Here is a 12,991-nt window from a genome sequence, read left to right on the forward strand (position 1 = left end):
AAGAGTTACAGGTATAATGGATGTCAACCATGATGTCAACACACAAGAAACAAAAGAACCTGTTAATTGTGCCTATGGGTGGATTATTATTATTTTAAACAAGTTGTATATCCGTGCGGTGATAAAAGAAGGAAAGACATCTCTGTTTTGCGTGCATATGTCAAGGCTAATATGACTGATTGATAAAGACGCACGGAGGATTGGGTGTCAACTCGCGCTCGGGTGACTCGAGTAAACGGAGTCTGAGCTGAATTATAATTCGCCTAGAACTAGGACATGTTAGCTCCGCCCATGTATCAAAAACACCCTTGTTGATTGGACAAAGAAACGTAAATGAGGCGGAGTCCATGGGTGTGTCATGAAACGTGACCAAACTATGATTGGCCTTCGTCTCCCTCTATCAGAATCCGAATAGCGGCTCCCTCAGCCAAACCACATTTTACACATTAAGGAACTGTCTTTGCTAAAGTGTCGCTGATACGAGCACAGGATAAATAAGATTGTGCTGTCTTGGTCATTGTTTTCAAATGGAAGAAGTTTAAATGGTCCGTGAGGAAACCAAACGCCTTAATTTGACATTAGAGCACTAATTTCCTTGTTTTATTTGAAGTAATGTGTAAATAATAAAGGTCTTTCTTCTTTGAAATAAGACCAAAACAATTCCGATTAAATCGACGGAGAACTCACTTGACATGCACTTCACGGACTTCCACGGAGTAACATAAGGTAAACCCTGTGAATTATATCTTATACATTCAATTATTAGATTAAACCTGATATTTGCTCATATCTGAATTGTTGCGTCACCTCGTATTAGGCTAATAACAGCTGTATCGAGCTTATTTTATTTTGTGCTATCCATGACAGGTGTAATATTGTACAGGGGGATATGTGGCTTAATAATAAGTCCTGATAATATGCAAGACAGACAGGCCCTTCTTTCTGTAGTATTATCTGCTCGCGCATATTTCTCGTTGGCTCGCGCTCTGTTCTGCTGTCACGCGCGTGTGAATGCTCTGTTTGTCTACATGTTGCGAGGGCGCATCTACTGCTTGGCAGCGCTCGGGATCCCAGCTTCAAACTCTGCGAGCCGTCGCTCTTCCCCAACCCCCGTTGCACTGCTCAGCCAGCGAGGGCGGGGCCAGCCCAAATAAATGTGGGGAGGGGAAAAAACGAAGACAACAAACCTTAAAAATGTAGGCCACGGCGCGTGACCCAGTTCCTCGTGAACAACACAGCGAGTGTGAATGTGGAGCACGGTTATTATCCCCCACGCCCGGCACGGTTCCAGGGCGGGTTCTACTCTGTGTGTTTTTGTCTTTGTGCCAAGCAATGTTCGGAGCCTTTTAGACACATGAAAGAGAGAGAGAAAAAAGAAATGTTAAATGTATCCAATTGCTTTTTAAGTAGGTAACTTGGTATCGAACGTTTTTAAGATGTCTCTTTTTACATGTCACTACATTTTTTTTCTCCCTGTATTGACACAAATGCAATAAGAAATTGGTAAATAGGTATGCTTATGTTTTGACCATTTTCTATGTATATAACGTGTTTTGAAAAACTTACCTCACTTATTTTATCATTTGTCACACATACACGCACACACGTACTTGTCTGAAACCTACAAATAAGATTCAATCTCTATATTGACCACAGCTCTAAATAAACTCAATTTCAATCAGCGGGCTATATATATATATATATATATATATATATATATATATATAGATAGATAGATAGATAGATAGATAGATAGATAGATAGATAGATAGATAGATAGATAGATAGATAGATAGATAGATAATTATTGGGGTGTGGTTGTAAGAGATTAGAAAGAGGGGACAAAAATCAAATTTCCATTTACGCATAGCCTGTGGGCTGACCACAGGCTATGCGTAACTCTTCACCTGTTGATTACACATGGAGAGTGAGCCAGTGTCGATTTCAATAGTTGTGTGTTGTGATCTGAAGTCAGGCTGGGCTGCTCTTGTAGGGTTTTGTGTGGTTTTGACCATTGTGAATACAGAAGGAGAAGATTGTAGTGGTGTGTTTGTGTGTGTGACAGATATTTTGTTTTGGGCCCCCTGGAGAAGGCGATCAGTCTGAAGCTGACCTACTTTTCTCCTTTACTCCATACCTGCAGAGCTATTTATACCCATGGCACAGGGCTACAGGAGCAACTCAGACCATCTCTCCTTTCACAAATGCACACTTTCAACTCACACACATTCAGTATGTGTACACATCTCCTGTCATCTCAGTTTTTTTTTAATATGTTTTTTTATTATAATTTTCCCAGCCTGGCCTTTGGAAAGCAATCCCACCCACCCACACAGCGTGAAATCCACACCCCCTCAGGAGTGCAGTGAAGGTGAGCTGTATTCTTTTAAAGGGTCTGGTCCCAGTATGCATGTGGAAGCCTGTTTCACATATCAAAGCATGCATGCCTAATGAATGCTTTTCTGTTTAATCTATGTAATAAGGATCAACCCACATCTGTAATTATTTGTTTGTCACAGACTGTTTGGAGACTGAATTACTTTTGTTGAACAGATTACTGGGTTACTTATCACGAAAGAAAAAGTCATGTTGATTCTTGCTGAGTTGTTAAGTGAACAAAAGGTGCTTCAACTGAGCATTTCCTTTTTTTTCTTCTAAAAGACATCTAAGTTACAGCAAGGCACTTACGTTACAATGGAAATGAATGGTGTGAATCATTTTGTAATCCGTTAAAATCCACACAAAAAAATCAATAGAACAGCCACAAAACATAAATAAACTGCATGTTATCATGATTTTGTGAACATTATTTGGAATGTTATTTCCAATGTTTGAAAACTGTTTCAATAACTGCCCTAGATTCCTACATTTAACAGTTTAAATAATGAGCAAGTTTTAAGAAGTGGGTTTTTAAAATACAATTCTTAGCTTTATTATTCATTCTAAGCTACATTAACATTCAATGTTTGTGGTAATCAAACTTTAATGTTAAGTGTGGTCACATTTGCCATTGCTCTGTTCAATTTGGCGAAATCCAGTCATTTCAATGGTAAGCCAAGCAATCAGGACTTTCACCTAAATGCAGAAAAGTTCCCCACACAAAGTGACTTATCTGTGTGCATGCATTACTGCAATATTGTCAATAAAAACACCTTTTTTGAAACCTAATGCTGAAATTTTGCTAGTGACTGCACATGCCATAAATGCTGTCGACTCATCTTAACTTGTATTGAAGCCGGAATATTCCTTTAATGAGGAATACCTCCAATATTACACAACTGATTTGGAGACATATATTTTATAAGACCGTAACAACATTTTATATCTCTTTATGGTCACAGGAGAGGAAATCACCATTGTGCTAACAGAGGAATGGAGGAAAGGAGGCACCTGCCTCTAGATGGAGGTGGAAATCCCAAGTGCTCTGCCTCGGCAGAGTGTGACACCAAGGATAAAGCAGTCAGGAAGGAGCAGAGTGACCCTGAGACCTCCACACAAATGCGTGTGAGAAAAGACGATCTCTGTGATGTTCCTCGCAAGGTGCCTCGTTTCCAGTATGTGGATTTCCCTTCCCTGCACCAGTGCATCCAACAGCTTTCTGTGCCTCCACTGAATGGTTGGCTGGGATCCTGCTCGTTGGCAAAGGCACCAAACTATAGACCCGCCAGTCCTAAGGAAAAGGTGGAGGAAAAGCCCAAGTTTAAATATGTGGACTACCCTTCTCTCCACCACTGCATTCAGCAGCTGTCCGTGCCTCCATTAGAAAGCTGGAGTGCAGGGCTGGTGAGCTTTAACGCAGAGGGGAGACGGGAAGGGTCTGGGTTGCAGAAAAGGCCCTCTCAACCTGGGAACGTGAGGAAAAACCAGAGGATTGAGGCAGGAGGTCGAAACAACGAAGACAGGGGTAGAGTTACAGCATTTTCTTTCCCAAGAGACACACACACCTCAGTCTCAGGCAAGGAGGAAAGGCCTCAATACACCTACACCTCAGAGGCGCCACAGAGGTTAGAGGAAGGTAACTTAAGGTCCTGTGCTATGAAACCCGAAGCTGGTTTACGATCAGATTGCGGTTCCAGGTTAGAATCTGGTTCTGGATCTCAGAGCAACACAGCGGTGGTGAGAAGCACCAGGCCGTCGGTTATTAGCATGGTGCACACAGATAAGCAGATGCACTGGACAAAGGCAGATCACCTGGAAGAACAACTGAACTCTCCAAATTCAGTCGGACGGGTTCCAGATTTAGTCTGCCCATTCTGCCAAAAGATGTTCACAAACCCTGAGCACTTCAGGGCTCACCAGAGGAGCCATAAAGATAAGGTGACTAATGCTAACTGTGAAACATATCCAACTAACTTTCTTTTATGACATACACAACTATAGTCTCTTAAAGAGATGGATCACCTGAAAATGATATCCTTTACTCACCCACACAAAATAAGATTTTTAAAAATAAAATGTGTCCATACAATAAAGGAACTGGGGCCAAATGTAACAACATAAATGGTAAATTATGACAGATTTGTCATTTTTTGGGTAAACCTTCCGTTCTTTTGTTCCTTAAATTGTTTGTTAAAATTATTTCCAATTAATCACAGTGTCTTCTTATCTTCACAGAGACCAAATTGATGTGCAGGAGTACTGAGAGCTGCCTTTGCAAACGGTTAATGCCACATCATATGGAATCTTATCATCTGAGGCCTTCTTGTGTTTTGACTGGCTATAGCGGTGCTCGCTGGCAGGACTATAGGGAGATCAAAGACACGCTGAACACAATAGACAGTTTGGGTTCAGACCTTAGGGAGACTCTAAGCCTTTGTCGTGATTTGTAGTGTGAAATCTAAAAAGGCAGGAATTGACAGACAGAAACACAAGCATACTTGCTTGTTTGCACACACCCGGGTGCATACACATCGCAATGGTGCCGATACAAACACAGAGAGCGTGCGAGAGAGAAGTGTGTCCTATTTATGATTTAGAAGAGGTCAATACTTACTTCCCCACATAGGACCATCAGACATATGGGGTTTCAGCTCAAGACAGGGGATTATAACCAGATTTGTAGTCTCCTCCATGCATATATCAGTGTTTACAGGGGTGGGTGAAGCTTGATGAACTGGTGCATAAGAGGATGAATTTTATTACATACGTGTTCCCCACACTGTGTGCATGGTGGCAGGCCAAATATTTAGCTTTCGGTGCCTACAAAATATTGGCTATTGTTAATGATGCACAAACAAACAGGCTTGTTTATAATTGGTTACATTAGCTTTTTATTGTTTTGTATACTTTTTTGGAAATTAATGTCTAGTGGCTTCGAGCTGGTAAATATTAAACAAATGTACTGCTTGTTTTCAAGTGTTTAATTGTGTGAGTAAAGAATTTTTCATACAGAAACAAATGTTTGACTTTTCAGTACAGGTATATGCCCTGTGCAAAGAACCTGTTTGGCGGGTTATCTCTCGGGTTTAAGTTTAAATCTTTATATAAACAAAAGAGCTAAACAACGACAGCAACAAAACTCCCTATTTACAGTTTAAAGCATAGTCTAAATGTGTTTTTTTAAAATAGTATAAAAAAAATGTGAGAATTTTTTTATGTATTTACATTTATAGTTAAGTTCTGACCAGCTAAAAACTTATGTTTGTTATTATAAACTATACATTTTTAATTCATAGTTTAAGTCAATTAATTTACATTTTATTGTGTGGTTTTTACATTCAAAAACATCATAACTAATCAGAAATAGGCAATTTTCTACACTGGTTTTGAGGCAATCTCCTGAATGCTGGGTTTTGATGGCCAAGCCGCATTGGAGACATTGGAGTAAACACTCACGGCTAAGATTGGACTAGATTTGCATATTTAATTAAGATTTAATATTTGTTTTGGCGTGCATATGGTAGGCCTACGTGGTTTTTCACGTGCATATGATACGCACTTTATGGCGTATTATACATACGAACCCACCACCCTAATCCTACCCAAGAGCGTGTCACATGCACGCCATAAACTGCGTATCATATGCACGTGAAAACTAATTTTGGCGTATCCATTCTACGAGATCTCACTCTCGTACTATTGATACGCATTACCATGAGATCGTGTTGGTTTTAGTAGCCCATCTGGAAAACACATAGCCCGGGACTACTATTACATATAGAAAAGATGTTTTACTCACGTAAGTGTGTTGCACCATTCCTGTCAGATCCAATATAGAAGGTACAGCATTGTGGTTTAAACTCAATGTCTGCAAATCCAGCTAGACCAGAGACTTGTTTACAAATAATTCCGCAGTTAAATAAAGTAAGCATGCGCAAGCTGGAAAATAAATTAAGTATCACACATTCCTAATGTTAGGATCTGAATGAAGCGTATGTAGTGTCTGTGTTCTTCCACAACCAGGAATAGCTTGCTATCTTCGGTGATCCGAACAGCTCCATGAGTCGGTGGGCGGGGCTACTGAACTACATATGCTTATTATTCTGTAGAGGCTGTGTTTTGCCACCCAATGACGTCAAGATGCGGCACACTCTGGGCCTGGTGTCTATAAAAGCTTTTCTTTGACTAACAAGGACGTTTTCAGCTCTGAAGCTCAAGGGAAATTCATCAATCATCACCCCTTTAAAGCTGGTCAGCATGTTAAACAGAAATGGTAAAAATAATTGTCTTTCATGAATCAGTTCACACAAATTATGGAATTTATTATTGACCCTCTTTAATTAACAAATAGAGAAAATATTTCAAAGAACTAAAGATATGATTATCATGCCATAAACCTTCATTAGTAACCCCAGTACTTTCCAGAACTCAGCTGTGGGTTGGTCTTGTAAACGAAAAACACTTTCATTTCTACACAGAACAACGGATCGACAGCACAGCATTTATATTTACAGTGAGAATTCTTTTTTTAATAATCTTACTCAAAAAGATCAGATGAAAAGAAGAACCAGGAAAAACTGTGTGAAAAACACAGGTATAAACACAAACAAGGAAGAACCTATACATGTGAGACAAACGGTTATAATTTGGGGTGCAAAAAGAAAGACCACGATGGGAGCTGGTAATTGTTTTGTTTATTACTTTATCATTCAAAATGTATAACTGATTATGAGCAAGTTTGTTTATAAATATATTCACATTCATCGAAAAAAATTAATTTCACTTTCACTTTCACCTGAGAAAAGTATGATGTAACAACGAATGCCTAACCAATGCTTCAGTCAATCATATAATATTTCAGATGTTGTCAAAAATTGCCACTCGCTCTTCTGTAGGAAAATCACAGGTGTACAATCTGACTGATGAGCTTGCCAAGGAGGGAAATATTTTAAAGGTGAGAACACTTTTATGTTTAAGACATTCTGTTGTGAGCTTATAACTATGATGTTGCATTATACCAGTCGGAAAGAAATGTCCTTAAAAGCAGTAATGGCAACACTAGTAATGGCTTTGGTTAAGTTACTGGATTAAACTGATCATATGTCATTGTATCTTCTCTCTGGTCTGTGAAGGTGTTTTATCCTCCCTCTCAGTCACTATCAGTAATGGATAGCCAAACCGTCAACACTTCTCAAAAAGAAGGAAAAAACCCAGACCCCACAAACACAGTGAGCACTGCATATTAACTTCATTGAATTGGCATTAATACAGACTGCACCAAACCCATCAATGTCAAGAAGTTGCAAATGTTTATTAATAAGCACTCATGTTTTGCATTTTTTCCAAAGTGCCCGATTTGTTCCTCGGCACTGAAACCTGCATGTATAAAAGGGTGTGCTGCTAGTGAACTGCTTCAGTGTACTCAATGCCTGAGCACTCAGCTCCTGTGTGGCTCCTGCCTCTACCCCTGCACGTCTGCTGCCTGCACCAACAAGCTGTGCCCCCTCGTCTTCACACTGCTAACCTGTGAAGTGGTATCAGATCCAAAGAGTAAAGTGTTTGGTTGTCCGATGTTCAGAGCCTGTCCCAAGTGTCACAATCTGATTATGCATGAAAAAGGATGCAAGTTTGTAACATGCCCGTCATGCTGTTACAGTTTCTGTTTCATCTGCTTACAGGATGATTGTAGAATGAATCAAGCAAAGTACTGGTCACTAACTTGCACAAAGAGGAGAGCAGAAAGACAGAGATTTTTATCACCACAATCCTGAAAAGAGATTCATTCAGAGTTGGAAAAATTTTGCTAAACGCAGATCCCACACTCTTAGAAGAAAAGGTTCTATAGAACCTTAAAAGGTTCCATCGACACTATATCTATTTGGATCCCTTAAAATTTCACTGCAAAAAATGCATTTCTTATTTAGTTTTTTTGTCTTGTTTCTAGTCCAAACATCTAAAAAATCTTAAAACAAGAAGTACTTACTATACAAGTAAAAATTATTGTCTTTTTGGGGGAAAAAATAACAAAAATAACTAGTTTTTGCTTAAAATAAACAAAATAATCTGCCAGTCGGGTATGTAAAATAATCTTAAAACAACATTATTTTAAGTACCCCATTGACAGATTATTTTGCTTATTTTAAGCAAAAACTCTTAATTATTTTTAGTTATTTCCCCCCAAAAAAGACAATTATTTTTAATTGTCTAGTAATTGTTTATGTGAGAATGTTTAGATAATTAGACACAAGACAAAAATACAAAATAAGAAATTCATGTTTTGCAGTGTTATAGAACCCTTTTTAAGTGCCAACAGGTTCTTTCTTTTCATTTTAGAACCTTTTTAGCATAATAAATAGATTCTTTTGAGTACTCAACTATACTTCTATGTAGAACCTTTTAGGGGTTCCATATACGTAGCGTCGTAGAACCTTTTCTTCTAAGAGTGCAGATTCCCAGAAGTAAAAAATAAATGAATTCATTTCACAAACTGATTCAGACTATAAAAGAAATATAATATATAGTATTGACCCCATTTCCCTGTGCTTTGAATATATATGCCTTTCCTTACATTTATCTGATATTTGGTTAGCAGGTGTAACAACTTAAGTATGGAAATTAACATTTAAACAGCATATCCCATATATTGAATACAACTTCAACAAAGTAACACTGGTTGAAACTAGCGGACTTGTGTCTGTGTAAAATATTGTTATTACTAACTGTACATTACCTCTTACCACTGTGCCACTACTTCTTTTATACCTGAAAATGCTGCAATATTATTATTTAAAATGACAGCTCATGGTACAATATATATTATACTGATATATATGTGATTTTCAAGTATTTAAGATTATTAATGGCAACCTGTGTGTGTAGCTTTAAAAGAGCGACCATACATTTTTTTTTTTTTTTTTCATAATTTAATAAATCCATTTAATGTAAACTGGAAAAAACTGTTGCACTCTGAATTGACAAAAAAAAAAAAGTAATTTTTTCCTCAGGTGTGTAGAGACGAGAATAAACAACCAAGGCGGATTCAATACAAACTATAAAGTCTATCAAAATATGTTTATCTATCAGACTTTTTTAATCTGTATTGAATCCAGTGCACGGCCAGCCACCTTCCTGCTCGTTTTATTATTCCATTTAATCAAATGTCATTTTATACTACATTGTTTAAAACTGCTTTTTACTGTTAATTTTATGATTGTGTGGTTTCAATATTTGTACAGTATAGTTTAGGTTGTCTCTGTTTCAAGGTTTTTAACATTACAGAACAATGATGTAAAGCAGTAATTTCCGTTTCTTTTAGTTTGGTATAATTTGTGCGGGTCAGACAAAGTACAGGATAAAGTTCAGAGGAAGTCTGGAAGTCTGAGCATTGAAACATAGGCAAATTAGTTTATTCAATAAACAAAAATGTATTTAATCCTCACATCGTCTCCTTCTTATTGCTATTTCACACCTCTGTCAATCTCTCAGACAGACTTTTAGTTAATACAGTTTTGTGGACCAGAAAAAATACAGATTTGTTAACTGATTTGGGGTATCAGATAAGATTCTCTGTTAGCTGGTTTGGGTATCAGAAAAACAGAACAGACGTCTTCTGATGGAATCTGGTAAATCCAATATTTCTGGAGTTGAGATTCAATCTGTTCATATTAAAGACTAAAGTACTGCCCAGATTCAGGGCCCTGTTGTCAGGCACTTTAAATCTGTATGGTACAATGGATATTCATTTGATAAGGGAAGAATGCAGGAAAATTATTTTAAAGGGATAATTCAACTAAAAAAATTTACTTGCGCTGAAATTCCACCAAATTAAATCTGTTCATCATATAAAAAGCAATGGATTCAATTTTTTATAATCTTCTAAGTTTTGGTGACCAGGAAGTTCAATGGAGGGACAGAAATAGGTTTCATTTAAAATATCTTAAAGGTGCCCTAGAATGATTTGAAACAATATGTTAAATTGTTCTTTAATATCTAAGTAGAGGGTATGTGGCTTATTTAAGGTCAAAAATTGTCCAGATACAGTTTTACAGGTCCATTTACAACCCTAGAAATTGTCCCTAGGATGTAATGCTCTGTTTTTGCCTTATTTGGAAGAGTCGTTAATATTAATGCAGAGTTCTGCTCTGATTGGCTGTTTCACTGCACTGCTGCTCAATGACAGCTAACACATCTATACCATCCATCATGGCAATGATTTGACAATGATAGCTTCTTAATTTTGAATCACGAACTGGGTAGCGCGTAAATATGTTGTTTGTACAGTAACGTATAGTTTGACAGTAGAGTACTGATTTAAAAGTCGATTTCTTTAGCCAAACAAAGTAATGTAGAAGCCACTCAAAATCAGTGTCAGTCAGTGTCATGTTTACTACTCACCCGCTGCAAAATAATCATACTTCAGTTCTCAAAAATGTTTATTTATTTAACAAATTGACTAGAAGCCTTGTCAAATGACTATCGTTTCAACTTAAGCCCCGTTTCCACCAAAATTAACCGGAACAATTTGTACCAGGAACTTTTTTACAGGAACTTTTCTCCCCCCCAGATCTGCAACTGTCTGCGTTTCCACCGCGATCTAAAGTTCCGTGAAGATTAGGCAAATTAGTCCGGTGATGTAGGACTGCGCGTGACTGCTCCTCCAAGTCAGTGACGGACAGTAATCATTTTTGTGTGTACCGATTGAAAGATTTAGTGGACTGTTTACATGAGACGTTATCTAAACCGCTCGGGTGTTTACATGTGATGACTTTCAATCGCAATCATTTTGTCACACGCAGTTTGTCTGCCGCATCAAAAATGTCAACGCTGTTTTCTCCAGCAGCTGGAATGTGTTAACTGTAGCCATAGCAGCTCTTAACGGCCACCAGGACTAATACAGTATTATATAAGCTATTTATTTGTTGTAAAGTGTAATAATCATCTCAGAAAAAAAAAAATCTTCTGTTAGGCGCAGTTAAAGTAAAAACTGCCTGGGGCAATATACGCTGTGTCATTATTCCAACATTATCTTCATAACTTACAAAATAAAAAGTTTACCCCTCAGAATGAACTTTCCTCTCTTGTCAACATGAGCGCGGCGGCGCGCTGTCACGTCATGTAAGGATGCACACTTAAAAGTAATCGGTCAGGTCGTTACATGGTGAAAAATATAGACCTCTTCAAGGAGGTCTCGGTACGCTTGTTTGGTCCGCTTTTGGTGCGCACCCGAGTGCGATTGCTGCTTTCAGACCTGACCAAACGAACCGCACCAAAGAGGGAAACGAACTCTAGTATGATTCAAGTTTCCTTGTGTTATTGTGTTATAATTACAGCAGGTAACATTAGTCCAGAGTAACTAAATCCTGCAACCCTCTAACGTGATTTTGTTTTGTTTATATAAGTTACATCAATATGATTCCTTAGACAAATGATTTTAACTATTATATCTGTAAACCTGTATATATTATATCTGTAATATCTGTATTATATATTTTAGTTTGATATGTGACTATAAAGTGGCAAAATTCTATGTTATATATTGCTAGCCTAACTTTATTTGGCTATGTTTATGCTAGTTACAATAACTAGCTAAATTGCATAAAAAGCACGGACCATTCTGTTGCAGATCGAGGGGGATGATGTTGGTTTTCGAATATGTTAATGTCCTCTAAGTTTGTTTCGGGCTTTGGAGACTCAAACATGTATGGCATTTGATTTTGAGTGAGGTGGAGGTAGCTTTCCCGCGAGTGGGGGTGGTTTCGGCGCAGCCAGCGGACACGCCCCCAGCGTTTAAGAGCAGAGAATACTAATCTTTTCAAGATTTTGATCTCTTGTTTGCAAAATGCTGGGTTTGTTTAATTATGGCACAAAAATCACTCCATAGGCCTCCCTCCACAGCTCCTCCCCATCACAACGGAGCCGGCCGTGAACACGCAGGCTAGTAAGGAAACATTATGGCACATTCACTGGTACGGGCGAAACATCAACAATATGATTAACATTGACTATGGCCTCAAAACTTGGTCCTCAAAACATTACGTATTTTGCAATACATGTAAAATAACTATATGACACTGCACTACTTAAGTAATAAAAAGCTAGTAAGATAATTTAACAGTAACTAACGTTACAGTATGCAAGTACTTATTCTATTGATGTAATGCTAAATAAGGTTTGCTAGTGCATTATTTCAGCAACATGACAAGCCAATGAATTAGTAGGCTTCAATAGTTTCTTTATAATTACTGCTGACGTTGTCTGCTGTAGTAGGCTATATATTTATGTTTAATATGAACTATAGGCCTTCCCTGTATGTCAACTAGCAGCAGCAGTGCCGTGTCAGACACGCTCCTGGTCTGCAAAGGCATAGAAAACTAGAATGGATGCCAGACGAACTCAGCCCCACCCACAACATTTTTAGGTCAGGCAGTTCAGTCTGGACTTGATCAATAGAGGAGTAATTATCCCCGAACAGAAACAGTTCGGACCACTGAAATGATCAGTGTGGTCTTTAGACATGCATGTCATCAAATGCGCTTGGATTATATTTGTTCAAATACTAAACAGAAAGCTTGTTTGTATATGCATTCACCTTCACTATTTCTCTCTGAAATGA

At 38.0% G+C, this 12,991-nt stretch overlaps 1 protein-coding gene and 1 long non-coding RNA gene across 6 annotated transcripts; both read left to right on the forward strand.

The window, feature by feature from the left end:
* The first annotated feature begins 414 nt into the window (after positions 1-414).
* Positions 415-5,405, forward strand: si:ch211-284e13.6 (uncharacterized). Of its 4 annotated transcripts, none has more exons than XM_067438462.1 (5): positions 415-545; positions 651-726; positions 2,066-2,371; positions 3,342-4,317; positions 4,615-5,405. In XM_067438462.1, exons 4-5 carry the CDS (start codon positions 3,373-3,375, stop codon positions 4,624-4,626), a joined length of 957 nt encoding a protein of 318 aa, XP_067294563.1. In that variant the 5' UTR covers positions 415-545; positions 651-726; positions 2,066-2,371; positions 3,342-3,372; the 3' UTR covers positions 4,627-5,405. The 4 variants fall into 4 exon arrangements, with proteins under 4 accessions (XP_067294563.1, XP_067294564.1, XP_067294562.1 ...); XM_067438463.1 differs by having other exon boundaries at positions 2,144-2,371; XM_067438461.1 differs by having other exon boundaries at positions 2,300-2,371.
* A 230-nt stretch (positions 5,406-5,635) lies between these two features.
* LOC137071906 (uncharacterized) lies at positions 5,636-8,441 on the forward strand. 2 transcript variants are annotated; one of them, XR_010904543.1, is made up of 4 exons: positions 5,636-7,060; positions 7,241-7,333; positions 7,512-7,607; positions 7,728-8,441. It is a non-coding gene; the product is annotated as an uncharacterized lncRNA (long non-coding RNA). The 2 variants fall into 2 exon arrangements; XR_010904542.1 differs by having other exon boundaries at positions 5,640-7,333.
* Positions 8,442-12,991: the final 4,550 nt, after the last annotated feature.

This window comes from Pseudorasbora parva, chromosome 3, assembly GCF_024679245.1.
Source record: "Pseudorasbora parva isolate DD20220531a chromosome 3, ASM2467924v1, whole genome shotgun sequence".
NCBI classification, from domain to species: Eukaryota; Metazoa; Chordata; class Actinopteri; order Cypriniformes; family Gobionidae; genus Pseudorasbora; species Pseudorasbora parva.

Coding starts and splice junctions, on each gene's coding strand:
- si:ch211-284e13.6 (XM_067438462.1), top strand. CDS start 3,373: ATGGAGGAAAGGAGGCACCTGCCTCTAGATGGAGGTGGAAATCCCAAG.